This window comes from Cetorhinus maximus, chromosome 14, assembly GCF_964194155.1.
Source record: "Cetorhinus maximus chromosome 14, sCetMax3.hap1.1, whole genome shotgun sequence".
Taxonomy (NCBI): Eukaryota; Metazoa; Chordata; class Chondrichthyes; order Lamniformes; family Cetorhinidae; genus Cetorhinus; species Cetorhinus maximus.
Genome location: NC_135892.1, coordinates 57,526,165 through 57,540,849, shown reverse-complemented (window position 1 = coordinate 57,540,849; position 14,685 = coordinate 57,526,165). Strand labels below are relative to the sequence as shown.

General features: G+C 46.3%; 1 protein-coding gene across 3 annotated transcripts in view; it reads right to left on the bottom strand.

Annotated features, from left to right (window-relative positions):
• Positions 1 to 1,511: 1,511 nt before the first annotated feature.
• Positions 1,512 to 14,685, bottom strand: part of LOC144689675 (clathrin heavy chain linker domain-containing protein 1-like) — a 113,956-nt gene continuing 100,782 nt past the window's right edge. For 2 of the 3 annotated variants that reach the window (XM_078556961.1, XM_078556963.1), the window contains 2 exons: positions 6,922 to 7,101; positions 1,512 to 2,029 (listed from right to left, as the gene is read on the bottom strand). In XM_078556961.1, the coding sequence (XP_078413087.1) occupies positions 1,821 to 2,029; positions 6,922 to 7,101 (389 nt within the window). In that variant the 3' untranslated portion in view covers positions 1,512 to 1,820. The remainder of the gene's footprint in view (positions 2,030 to 6,921; positions 7,102 to 14,685) is intronic. The other variant, XM_078556962.1, reaches the window with a different exon arrangement.

The following is a 14,685-nucleotide window of genomic DNA, read 5'->3' as shown; positions in this document are numbered from 1 at the left end:
TGGTTTTCATAGAGTAGACCATTTGGCCCTTTGAGCCTGCTCTGCCATTCAACAAGATCATGGCTTATCTTCACCTTCCTGCACTATTCCCATATTCTTTATTATTTTTAGTACCCAAAAAGCTATCATCAAAGTGTCTTGAATATACTCAATTATTGACCATCCACAGCTATCTGGTAAGAGGACTCCAAAGGTTCACAACCCTTTGAGTGAAGAAGTTTCTCATCTTGGTTCTAAATGGTCAAATCCTGTCAAGTCCCTTAAGAATCTTATGCACTTCAATTAGATCACCTGTCATTCTTCTAAACTCTAAGGAATATAGGCCTAGTTAGTCAATCATTTCTCATAGGACAATCCCTTCATCCCAGGGATCAGTGACTGGTTAGTTACACGGATATGTTTTTCTGGATCTTACTCAAGAGTTGTCTTCTGGAACTTGTCGCTGTGGCCAGTCTTCTCCTGCCTGATCCATGGCAAGACTCAATATAGGTGATATATTGTGTTTTCCATGGGAAAATTGATTAATTAAGTGCACTCACAAAGCACTGAATTGACAAGAACTTTCAGTTTTACACTGTTAATCTTGCAGTAAAAGAACTTGAAGAAGAGATACCTTGTTTTAACAGCAAGCTCAGTTCAAAATTACTGATAAATGCCTTAATTGGCTTTGAAAAGTTAATTTTATATTAGTGAAATGTCATTATTTTCCATTATAATAAAACTCATTTTATTTTTAAAGCTTGGTTATATTTTAATTTCTATCTTAATTCAATACTGATCATTTATTTCACTATTGGAACATTTAAATGAAAACTGATTGTGTGCTTTTAACTTTCTAGTTTGCTGCATTTGAGAATATTTCATTGATTGGCTGTTTACCCTGCTTTCTGAAATCACTACTGCAGGATGCCTGAAGATCCTTTTACTTGGCATTAGATTTAAATTGCCATTGGGAAAGGGGAAGTCTGTGCCATAATGATCATTGCATCTTGGTGGGTTGTTTTCTTCTAGGTCAGTGACAAATGTCACTTGGATAAGTCAGTGGCATTAAAGTTTAAGGAAGTTCACCAGGTGTGCATAGGTCCACAATACCATAAATGTTTCATGATTGCATTCTTGCATGTTCTGTGTGCCCTCTACCTAACAGGTCCCAGCATGATGTTGGTGAGATGGTAGCTAATGTACAGCAGCACAAGTAACACATTACAGTTGTGCTGCTGTACATTAGCTACCATCTCACCAACAACACAAACACATTACAGTTTAAAAAGTAAAGTATATTTTATTGGATAAATGTGAATTTGGTTCAGTTAGCACCACGCTTACTTCTGTGACAGAGGATTGTGGGTACAATTTAATACAATCTGGCTACAGTATAGTGCTGAGGAAGTGCTGCATTGTCAGAGATGCCATCTTTTGAATGAGAAATTAAACTTCAATCCCCTCTACTTATTCAACTGGATGTAAAAGATCCCATGGCATCATTCAAACAATGAAGACTTCTCTCAATGTTCTGGGCAACATAAATGCTTTATCCACCACTTAAAAGTAACAGATTATCTGGTCATTAATTTATTTACTATATGTGGAGCCTTGCTGTCACAAATTGACTGCAGTGTTTGCCAACATAACAGTAAACCATTGATTATAAAGCACTGTAGCATGTCTTGAGGATGTGATAAGCTGCAATATATAAAACTACATGAGTTGAAAAATGACTTGTACCATCTTAGTAATATGTCCACCTTTTAGTGGAATGCTATAAAACATGCATTGCTTTAAGTGGAGTATAAATCCTGTAAATCTTCAGTAAGTCTGAACTATAAGAAAATATGTTCCATTAATCTTGCACCATCATTATCATCATCAGCTGTAATTGTTATTACTGTTCCTCCTTCTTGTGACGTGAGCACAGCAAAAATGCTGTCTGCCACTGCATTGTAGTTATGAGCGTTGCATGCATCCACAACCTCCTGCCAATCTTCCAGTGTACAGTCAATGTCATTTAGGATGGCCTGTTCCATAGCACCTAAATATGTACATGATTATAATAATAGTTTAGTTTAAATCATTTCTTCACAACATTGATATCACTATTAAATTTACTCCATTGTACTAGAAAAGAGGAAATTAATTGGAAATCTGGTCTTCATTATTACTACTTTTTTTGTTCATTGAAAGGATGTGGGCTTCGCTGGCTATGCCAGCATTTATTGTCCATTCCTTATTGCCCTTGAGAAGGTGGTGGTGAGCTGCCTTCTTGAACAGCTACAGTCCATGTGGTGTATGTATACCCACAGCACTGTTAGGGAAGGAGTTCCAGGGTTTTGACCCAGCGACAGTAAAGGAACGGTGATATATATCCAAGTCAGGATGGTGGGTGGCTTGGAGGGGAACGTCCAGGTGGTGGTGTTCCCATGTGTCTGCTGCTCTTGTCCATCTAGATGGTAGTGGTCCTGGGTTTGGGAGGTGCTGCCTAAGGAGCCTTGGTGAGTTTCTGCAGTGCATCTTGTAGATGGTACACACTGTTGCTACTGTGAGCCAGTAGTGGAGGGAATGAATGTTTGTTGATGGGGTGCCAATCAAGAGTGTTGCTTTGTCCTGGGCGGTGTCAAGCTTCTTGGGTGTTGTTGGAGTTGCACTCATCCAGGCAAGGGAGACTATTCCATCACACTCCTGACTTGTGTAGACTGTGGACAGGCTTTGGGGAGTCAGGAGGTGAGTTACTCGCCATAGGATTCCTAGCCTCTGACCTGCTCTTGTAGCCACAGTATTTATATGGCTAGTCCAGTTCAGTTTCTAGTCAATGATAACACCTAGGATGTTGATAGTGGGGGATCCAGTGATGGTAATGCCATTGAATGTCAAGGGGCGATGATTAGATTCTCTCTTGTTGGAGATGGTCATTGCCTGGCACTTGTGTGGTGCGAATGTTACTTGCCACTTGTCAGCCCAAGCCTGGATGTTGTCCAGGTCTTGCTGCATTTGGACAAGGGCTTCAGTATCTGAGGAGTCACAAATGGTGCTGAACATTGTGCAATCACCAGTGAACATCCCCACTTCTGACCTTATGATGGAGGGAAGGTCATTAATGAAACAGCTGCAAGTGGTTGGGCCTAGGACATTACCCTGAGGAACCCCTGCAGTGATGTCCTGGAGCTGAGATGACTGACCTCCAACAACCACACCATCTTTGTTTGTGCTAGGTGTGACTCCAACCAGCAGAGAGTTGTCCCCCTGATTCCCATTGACTCCAGCTTTGCTAGGGCTCCTTGATGCCACACTCAGTCAAATGCTGCCTTGATGTCAAGAGCAGTCACTCTCATCTCACCTCGGGAGTTCAGCTCTTTTGTCCATGTTTGAACCAAGACTGTAATGAGGTCAGGAGCTGAGTGGCCCTGGCGGAACCCAAACTGAGCATCAGTGAGCCGGATATTGCTAATCAAGTGCTGTTTGATTGCACTGTTGATGATCCCTTCCATCACTTTACTGATGATCAAGAGTAGACTGATGGAGCGGTAATTGGCCGGGTTGGATTTGTCCTGCTTTTTGTGTACAGGACATACCTGGGTAATTTTCCACATTGCCGGGTGGATGCCAGTGTTGTAGCTGTACTAGAACAGCTTGGCTAGGGGCAAGGCAAATTCTGGAGCACAAGTCTTCAGTACTATTGCCAGAATATTGTCAGGGCCCATAGCCTTTGCAGTATCTAGTGCCTTCAGCCATTTCTTGATATCATGTGGAGTGAATCGAATTGGCTGAAGACCGGCATCTGTGATGCTGGAGATCCCTGGAGGAGGCCAAGATAGTTCATCCATTTGGCATTTCTGGCTGAAGATTGTAGCAAGTGCTTCAGCCTTATCTTTTGCACTAATGTGCTGGGGTCCCCCATCATTGAGGATGAAGATATTTGTGCAGCCTCCTCCTCCAGTGAATTGTTTAATTGTCCCCACCATTCACGACTGGATTTGGCGGGGTTGCAGAGCTTCGATCTGATCCGTTAGTTGTGAAATCGCTTAGCTCTGTCTACCACTTGCTGCTTATGCTGTTTGACACTCAAGTAGTCCTGTGCTGTAGCTTCACCAGGTTGACACCTCATTGTTAGGTACCTGGTGCTGCTCCTGGCATGCCCTCCTGCACTCTTCATTAAACCAGGGTTGATCCCATGGCTTAGTGGTTTTGTTAGAGTGGGGGATATGCGGGGTCATGATGTTACAGATTGTGGTTGAATACAATTCTACTGCTGCTGATGGCCCACAGCACCTCATGGTTGCCTAGTCTTGGGTTGCTTGATCTGTTCGAAGTCCATCCCATTTAGCACGGTGGTAGTGCCATATAACACGATGGAAGGTCTCTTCAATGTGAAGACAGGACTCGTCTCCACAAGGACTGTGGGTGGTCACTCCTACTGATACTGTCATGGACAGATGCATCTACGGCAAGCAGGTTGGTGAGAATATGCTCAAGTGTGTTTTTCCCTCTTGTTGGTTCCCTCACCACTTGCCGCAGACCCAGTCTAACAGTTATGTCATTTAGGTCAGTTGTGGTGCTACTGAGCCATTCCTGGTGATGGACATTGAAGTCCCCCAACCAGAGTACATTCTGTGTACTGTGGTGTTCAACCAGGAGTACTGATTCATCAGCTGAAGGAGTGGGGCAGGCCAGTACGTGGTAATCATAAGGAAGTTTCCTTGCCCATGTTTGATCTGATGCCATAAGACTTCATGGGGCCTGGAGTCGATGTTGCAGACTCCCTCCCGACTTTATACCACTGTGCCGTCACCTCTGCTGGATCTGTCCTGCCGGTAGGACAGGACATACCCAGGGATTGTGATGGTGGTGTCTGGGACATTGTCTGTAAGGTATGATTCCATGAGTACGACCAAATCAGGCTTGAATAGTCTGTAAGACAGCTCTCCCAATATTTGCACAAGCCCTCAGATGTTTGCAGGGTCAAAAGGGCTGAGTTTGCCGTTGGCCTTTCCGGTACCTAGTTCGATGCTGGGTGCTCCATCTGGTTTCATTCCTTTGAGGCTTTTTAGTGGTTTGATACAACTGAGTAGCTTGTTAGGCCATTTCAGAGGGCATTTAAGAGTCAACCACATTGCTGTGGATCTGGAGTCACATGTAGGATGGCAGATTTCCTTCCCTAAAGGGCATTTGTGAACCAGATGGTTTTTTACGACAATCGCTTCATAGTCATCATTAGACTTTTAATTCCAGATTTTTATTGAATTCAAATTTCATCAATTGATTTGAACCCTGGGTCTCTGGATTACTAGTCCAGCAACAATACCACTATGCCACCACCTCTCCCCTGGCTCTCAACTTCCTCATAGACAGAACTTACGTCCATAGAGGGTCTCTGGTAGCTTTCCGAGATTCTTTTTACACAAAATCTAACTTGGTTAAAACTTCACTGTCCACACCTGCCTTCAAGAAGTGTTGTTCTTTCATTTCTCTGATCTTCTATAATCTTCATTGGTTCGCTGTCCCAAAATACTGAATTTAAAATTCTTGTACTTTTTTACCAGTCCCTCTATGCCTCAGTCCCACTTTGCTCTGTATCTTCATCCAGTCTTACATTCAAGCCTTTAGTCTATACAACTCCAACTTTCATTAAAAATCTGCTTCATGGTGGTGCTGCACAGCAGCAACATGGGTTTCGGATTGTTCTGCATTTAGCTTTTAAGCTTTTTTAAAGTTTCTTTTTTTCTCTTTAGTTTCTCTTTCTCTACATATTTTAACTAAAGTTTTGCTCTGTGATAGGGTAATTTTCTTTCTTTTATTGTTATCATTCACCTATCTGTTATTTTTTAATAAATGAGCAAGGTACCCAAAATGAATTTGTTTCAAACAATAAAGTGAATTGAAAAATAAATGAAAATGTTAACCTAATGTGCACCCCTCTCCTGGAATTCACCATAGTGGCAGATCTTTGAGCTGTCTAGGTCCTATACTGTGGATTCTGCCCCATTTGAACCAGCTGTTAAATTTTGATTGGTTGTGGGCCATTGTGGGCAGATCCATCTCATCTCCACTCTTCCCATGTCAACAGGGTGTCAAAAGTTATGAAGACCCCCTCCTTTCCTAGTTGAAGTGGTTCCAATCAAAGCTGAAGAGATGAAAAAAAATTTTTGTTCTGCCCATTTCAATCCTTGGAGGACTCCACTCTGTCTTGCAGAACAGAATGGCTCAAGCCTGCAGCTGCCACTGATTGGCTCTTGCAGACACAGGAAGCCTTCCCTGGTTATGTATGTGAAAGTCGGGATAGGATGTCTGGTCTTGGGCAAGGGTAAACCTGGGAATTTCAGGCATAAGTGTTTGAATACATAATTCCCTGAAAGTATAATACTCGGTTAATAGAGCCATAAAAGAGGGCAGCAGCATTTTGGATTTTATAGGTGAAGCATGGAATACAAGAATAAAGTAATTATAACTTTGTACAAAACACATTTGTCACCTTCAGATTCGACCATTTCAATGTTTCCCTTTTCGGTCTTCCATCTTTCACCCACCACAAACTTAAGTTTATCCAAAACTCTGCTGGTTTATCCTAATTCACACCAAGTCTGGTTCGCCCAACATCCTGTGTTTGCTGACCTATACTGACCCCTGGTCCAGAATAAGAGAGGTTTTAAAATCAATGTCCTTTGTGGTCTTCTAACCTTGGCTTTCTGTGCATCCCCTATTTCCATTTCACTACCACTGGCGGCCATGCTTCCAGCCATTTAAGTCCTATACTCTGGGATTCCTTCCTCAATGTCTGTTTTCTTCAAGACACTCCTTAAAACTTAAATCTCTTTGTTGAAGCTTTGTGTTAGCGGTCCTAATGTCTCCTTTTTCTCTGTGTCAATTTCTATCTTGTGAAGTGCCTTGGGATGTTGTAATATGTTAAAGGAGTTAAATAAATGTGCTTACCTTGACCAGAATCATATATTTCCTTCAGAAGATGGAATCCAACTTCCTTGTGATCATTTGAGATCAGCCACAATACTGCAATCCTGATTGAGAGAACTGCTGGATTTCCATTCCATTCATGGGTCAGACACAGAATAAGTTCGGTATTTGGGCACTTGTTCAACAAGAATAAATAATCATCTTGGAGGAAAACAAACCAAACACAAGACATTAGAAAGGGTCAACACAAGGCAGACTAGCAGCACATCAAATTGGATACTGGACCAACATGCAACAGAATGTATCAAGAACATATCATCCATTTTGTGCCACTGCCCAAGATTAATTTCAACCCTGATTCTTTTGAAACAGGAAGTAGTTTAAGCAGAAGCTTCTGCAACTTTTAAGGTAAGAAAGTAGAAAACATTTGAAGCAGAGGAAAATTCAGTGCTATGGGGAAAGAAACAGGAGATTAGTTTTGATTTGCTGTAGCAACGAGTTGGAACAAGCTCAAAAGATTGGATTGTCTTCTTCTGTGCTGCAAACTATGACTCTAATGGTGTGGCTAGAGATAACATTCATGGTTCTTGACAAGGAAGTTCAAATCCCTCACACTGGACAGGGAGGTAAGTTCGGATTTCTGAGGAATTTGGGCAAAGAACCTGTGATTCTATCCATTTATATGGGCTGTTTATATTCCAGTGAGGGGAGGTGGGAAGGGTGGGGAATTACCATGCACAGATCTTTCACCCGTGACCTCAATCTGAAGTGGGTGGGGGGAGAGGGGATAGTGGGGGAGTTCCTGCGCTTCTCTAGTAAATTCAACCTTTCACATTAATGCTGTTGTGAGTTAATTTGAAACATGTGAAAAGGACCCAACCTCTACTTGGAAAGGAAATAAAATGCAAGGGGGATCAATTACCTTTCCAGTGAGAACAGCTTGTTATGTTCAGAGCAAGAGACCTGAAGAGATTCATTTTGGGAGCTTCATCAAACCTGCTCTTCAAGATTAGGGCAGCATGGTGTCATTCCACCATTCTGGTTGGTTGTATGGTATGGGCACCACTGATGCACCTTTGCAAGCACACAAAAGCCACATTCCTGGAATTTGGGCTGCAGTCTCCAGCTTGGAGAAAAAGTGCATTGTTTTTACACGTTACCAGCAAAAATGTAGTGGAGTAGATCCTCAGGAATTTCAGGGCTTGACTTCCAATTTGTGTCAGATTGTTTGGATGAGGACAGGATGGGATTACAGAAACCGGGCAATTCTCCAAAGGGATGGAGAATAGTTCACCCTAATGGTACCTCCTAATGATCAATTATACAGCAAATTTATAGAGCACTGGTAGCAAACCAGGGAAACTAGGGTGGAATCACCCCAGATTTGCACAAAGTGCGTTAAAACGTTTTATCCACTGGCTGCAATGGTGGCTTTTCATGTCGTATCCCAAACCTGCCGCATTAATTATGCATTCCTGGGAAACATGATTTTTCCATGGCAGGCAGGCTCTCCTCCACATCATCACCTTGCTGCTTCATCACGCTGGGTGCCATATTTAAAGTGCAGCCACGCGCACATCTCTCAGTGCTTCGAGCCCACAACTGCTGCAAAGAGGACATGGCCCTGAAAGGCAAAAAGACTGCAGCTCCCAGGTTCAATGATGTGTCCCTCGAGAGCCTTTTAGATGCAGTGGAAGCTCTCCATGATGTCCTCTACCCCCACTTTGGCCGCAGGATGGGCAGGAACATCACTAATCTGGCTTGGGAGACAGTGGCAGCAGTGGTCAGCCTCAAAGCCCTGCAAAAGGAGACAGCCACCCAGTGCCGCAGAGGGTGAATGATCTCCTTCATTCCACCAGGGTAAGTCACTCTTCTCATCATTCTCAACTCACACACTCACAAACCCATCAAACATCCACAAGGCCCTCACTCACTGCTAGTTCAAGGGACATCACCATTCACTCTCTCACACAAACCTTCACTGTCCTCATCCCATCCATAGGACTGCTCACAACCTCACATGTCAGGCATGCTTATCATCTGGCCTGGCTTACACTCTCTCCACCTACATTCAGGCAGGACAAGCTGGCATACAACAAGACTGAGAGGTCACAGACCGGTGTAGGAATGCCTGAAATCAAGGTCCTCATGGACTTTGAAAACAGAGCCATCCAGCTGGCTGGTGACAATTTGGGCTGTTCCTGTGCTGACGGTGAGATCAGTGGTGCTCTACCAAGTGAGGATCCAGCAGTCAACATTGATCAGAAAACCATGCAGTGAGTGATGTGTCCTGTTTCACAGACCACTGCCATGCACTAATTATCTCTCCTTGCTTTCGCAAGCGCATCTGGAAAACTGCCAAGGGGGCCCATGACCCAATAAAGCTCCGAGGGAAGCTCAGAAGAGGAATCCGTTGAAACTCTACCTGAAGACTCAGCACAGCGTCTAGCTTTAGAGTAGCCTCGGGATCATAATCTGGTGGGCACATCACAATTTCTGATCCACAGCATGCAGTAGCAGGGGCTTCCCAGGTGTTCAGCACTCACAGGACTGCTGGTGGCTAGAAAATTGCTGAGTCCAAGTCAGATGACAAGCCTCTGAACTCAGTCATGTCACAGTTGCTGGAGCTGCAAAGGCAAGCTGAGGAGCACCAGCTGAGAAAATGATGTCCGCTGCACTCCTCAGATTGCAAAGCATGATGGAGGAGTCCACCTGCTTTCAGGCTGAGGTGATAGCGCCGCCATGCCAATACACCAAGGTCAACACTGGTAGGATGGCAGCCGCCATGGAGACCTTGGCCCAGGACGTCACTCCTGCACTGCTGCGCCAGCTGAACTCCATCGCTGATGCCTTAGTTGGCCTCCAACAATGTGTTTGCGAGAGGGCTGCGGGGTAGCCCGGTCTCCAGCTACCCCTTCTCCTCAAGGAGTCAGCCAGGGGCCCTTGGGCACCCACAGGGAGGAGGATTAGCAGGTGTACCCCCTGGGGCCATCCACCCAGGTGACTCTGGGAGTGTCAGACCCATCTGAATCCCCTCTTCCTGTGACCCCAGCAGCTCCAGCTCCACTGGCCAAGGAGGGTGCCACTGTGACATAGCAGGATCCCGAAAGCAGGTCTCAACTCTCCAACCCACCAAGGTCATCACAGACAGGGTAGCAGTCAGCAGGCTGCCTCCACCTCTGCTGTGGATGTCCGGGGAGCACCAAAACACAGCAGCAGCGCATTCCTCTTCCCTGTGTTTGTGCAGCCTTCAGAACAAAGTGATGGTCCAGCCACACATCAGTACAGATTACTGATGCCTGCACCTCATCGGTGCTTGTCGTTGCTGCCAGAAGGTCGTGGGCAGAGTTCTGCCATTCTCTCTGTGTGCTCTCAGTACCTTTAAGGTGGGGCTGGCTCCCATCCCTTCAGCATCCGTGACCAGTGACCCTGTGCTCCTGAAGGGGTCAGATGCTGAAGGTGGACCAAGGGTCAGATGCTTTTAAAGTTTCATGGCTGTGTCTCTATGATATCACCCTGATCACAGAGCGCAAGCAAGCTGCCCTCGGCCAGACAAGAGTCAGACGTTCTCAGAGGTTATGTGTAGATCTATGGAATGTCCTCACTGCATGTCATCATCATCCTCCACAAATCTAGCAGATATGAGGGCCTCCCGAGCGCGCCTGCCTTGCCTGGCCTGTGCGAGGGCCTCATCGCCGTCATTGTTGCCTTAGAGGACCTCCTCACTCTCATCACCATCAATATCCTTCTCATTTGAGGAGACCTCCAACTCCTGCATCGCTTTCTCAGCCAACTCCTCTCCCCGTTGCAGCGCCAAGTTGGCACAGCAGGCAATGATGATGCGTGATACCCTCTGTGGACTATAATGCAGGCTATATCAGACCAGTCCAGGTACTGGAACCTCATTTTCAGCATCCCGATGGTTTGCTCCACCAAGTTGCGAGTTGCAGCATGAGCCTCATTATACCTTTGCTCTACTTCAGTCGGAGGCCGCCGCAGGGGTGTCGTTAGCCACGTCCTCTGCAGATAGCCCTTGTCCCCGAGGAGCCATCCCTGCTGCCTCGGTGGACCCTGGAAGACATCAGGGAACTGTGATTGGCTGAAAATGTAGGAGTCGTAAGCATTCCCTGGAAACTGTGCGCAGACCCATTTGTGGTGGTCGCACACCAGCTGCACGTTCAGCGAATGGAATCCCTTGCAGTTGACATAGTTGATCACATGTTGCGACGGAGGTCTGAGTGCCATGTGAATGCAGACAATGGCACCTCGCACCTGTGGGAAACCTGAGATCGGGGCAAATCCAATCGCTCTTGCATGCTGCTCTCCTGGCCCCGGGCAAAATGCACAAAGTTGATTGCCCTCGCGAAGGTGGCATCCATGACCTCATGGATGCATTTGTGGGTGAAGGCTTGTGAAATCCCACATATGTCACCTGTGGAACCCTGAAAGAAGCCATTGGTGTAGAAATTGAGTGCTGCTGTCATTTTTACGGCCCTCCATGCACACACGGTGCCAAATCCTGCAGTAGCTGGCAGATGTGATTGATCAGTTCCTTAGACATGTGCAGTCTTTGGTGACACTGGTTCTCAGTCATCTGCAGGAATGAAAGGCGGCATCTATAGACCCTGGGTCTAGCTCGGCGCTGACCAGCGACGGCTCACTGTGGCTCTTCGGCAGCGTGTGGGAACCCCAGCTGCCCCTTCTTCCAGAGGGTGCTGTTCCTACCTGTGCACAGCCAGGCGCCTCTGCCGCTCTCTTCTCCATTGTCTTCACTCTCTGTATGCCACAAAACATAAAGCTAGTTCACCAGGTAAAAACTATCTTGATATACTCCTCCTGTAGGATGAAAGAGAGAGACACGTGGGTTAGCATGGATATACTAAGAACATGTCTTGGTTAAGTCTGAAGGCCCCTTAACTCATCCCGGAGAGTGGTGGCCAAAACTTGGATGGGCAGAAATTAGTGCGCTGCATGGCTGCCTGAAACCCCACCTTCCTCCGCCCCATTCCACCTGACCGATTGGCAGCAGCTTTGTCCATTGGACTGCATGCTGTGCTCTCAGCTCAGGCGCAGGCATTCTCCTAACCCACGTTGCAAAGCTGCACTGTTAGCTTGAACCATGGGGGAGACTGGTTCAAACAGGGATGATGACATTGCAAGAGGCTGTGAGCGCCTCCACCAGTGACTGCTCCATGGCCAACTTTAGCAAAGAGATTGGAGATAGTACAACTTTGTCCAACAGTTCTTCAATCCATTAAAACGCTCATTAGTTTGCATTCTGTGCCAGGGGGGTTGAAAAGCTCTGGAGCACTTGGTGGCACTTCGATGTCTCTGCGTTGCTTGAGTGGGCAGATAAGCTAGAGGCCCAACTCCAATCATATCAATGTGGCTGTGCCTGAACTTTCTCAGCTACAGAGGGAGGAATAGTTACTTTATACGAGGTGTCCCTAATGCGTGACCACTTCCCTTGTCCACCCCACACCCCCACCCCGCACATGTTTGTGTGCAACCTTCAACCGCAAGGCAGCCTTTGTGCCCACCCCCCAAAGCCGCCTCAACCGCAGGGCAACCACTGTTCCTCCCCTCCCCAAGTCGCCTCAACCACAGGGCAGCCTTTGCTCCCTCCCCCATCCCCAAAGTCGCCTCAATCACAGGGCAGCTTTTTCCCCGCCCCCCCCCCACCAAGTTGCCTCAACCTTGGGCAGCCTATGTCACCCACCCCCCAACATGCCTCAAGGTTGAAGTTCAATAGGCATCCGTCGTGAGCGCATCACAACGTTACTGTGCACTCATGCACTCACCTCCAAGTTCCCCTCAAAGTGCAGCCCACCAAGTACATGCCTTTTATATGCTGTTGTGAAACACGTCGGCGTGCAATCACGCCAACGTGGGCGGACGATCCAGTGGGTGGGGGGGGGGGGGGCGGGGTTGAGTCTGACGGTCTAGCTTTATAATGATATGCTGTTGTATTACAATGAGGTTCCCGACATCCGATGGTGGGAAACATGGCCCTCCATCGATGGGCTGAGGAGACGATTACAAACTAGTTTCATGACGTCATGAAACCGATTTTTGGCCTTCTCGCCATATTGTCCACTCACGCCACTGACCACACACGACACCAGCGGGCACGGAAAAGTTCGCCCATAAACTAAGTCGTGGCACAGGCAGATAAATGAGGAAGAAAATTGAATTTGTAATTTTTTGTTTAAAAGACGATTCTCAGGTCCAAAAACTATAAGGCTGACCTCCTGTTGATGCCAGGATGTACCTGCCAGGGACCTCTGCTGCTAATTTCACCAAAATTTACAAAGTCAGAATGAGATTCATTCATTTAAAAGACATTGGTAGCCAGCTGGACCACCAATGATGCCTCTTAAGTACTCACCCATCAGAGGAGGCTTGAAATCCTGGCAGAGTGAACCAGGCCAGGGGGAGTGGAGCACTGCTGAACCAAACCCCTGTCCTGGAAAGAAAGAAAAAGTGCTCAGTTGGACCTGCAATCTAATAGGCCTGAAAGATTTTCAAAAAGCATTCCACTCCACAACGTATGTCTGGGTCCATAAGTGAATCCTGCAACATCACTGAAGTAGCAGAGATACATATTTCCACTTGGCATACTGGCTATCAATGTTTTCTCATATTCTATCATTGCTGGCAAGGCCAGAATTTGTTGATCATCCCCAGTTGTCCTTGAGAAGGTGATGGTGAGCCAACTTCTTTAACCTCTGTAGTCCATCTGATGCAGGTACACCTACAGTATTGTTAGGAAGGGAGTTCCAGTTTTTACTCAGCAACAATGAAGGAATGCCAGTATAGTTCCAAATCAGGATGATGTGTGAACTGGAGGGAACTTGCAGGTGGTGGTGTTCCCATGCATCCGCTATCCTTGTCCATCTAGGTGGTAGAGATTGCAGATTTGGAACGTGCAGTCTTGGCGAGTTGCTGCAGTGCATCTTATAGATGATACACACTGCTCTTACTGTGGATGGTGTGTCGATTAAGCAGGTTACTTCGACCTGGATGGTGTCAAACTTCTTGACTGCTGTGGGAGCCATACACATGCAGGTAAGAGGAGAATTTTTTTAAAATTCATTTATGGGATGTGGGTTTTACTGGCTAGGCCAGCACTTATTGCCCATCCCTAATTGCCCATGAGAAGATGGTGGTGAGCTGCCTTCTTGAACCGCTGCAGTCCATGTGGTGTAGGTACACCCACAGTGCAGTTAGTGATGGAGTACCAGGATTTTCACCCAGCGATAGTGAAGGAACAGTGATATATTTCCAAGTCAGGGTGGTGAGTGGCTTGGAAGAGAACTTGCAGGTGGTGGTGTTCCCATGTGTCTGCTGCCCTTGTCCTTCTAGGTGGTAGTGGTCATGGGTTTGGAAGGTGTATTCATCACACTCCTGACTTGTGCCTTGCAGGTGGTGGACAGGCTTTGAGGAGTCAGGAGGTGAGTTACTCGCCACAGAATTCCCAGCCTCTGACCTGCTCTTGTAGACACAGTATTCATTTGGCTGGTCCAGTTCAGTTTCTGATCAATGATAATCCCCAGAATGTTGAATGTCAAGGGGAGATGGTTAGATTCTCTCTAGATGGATATGGTCATTGTCTGACACTTGCGTGGTGTGAATGTCACTTGACTCTTATCAGCCCAGCCTGAAAGTTGTGCAAGTGTTTTGCTGCATTTGGACATGGGCTGCTTCGAAATCTGAGGAATCGCAAATGGTATTGAAGACTGTGCAATCATCAGCAAACAGGGTAAGTAAAGTAGGTTCCCTAGA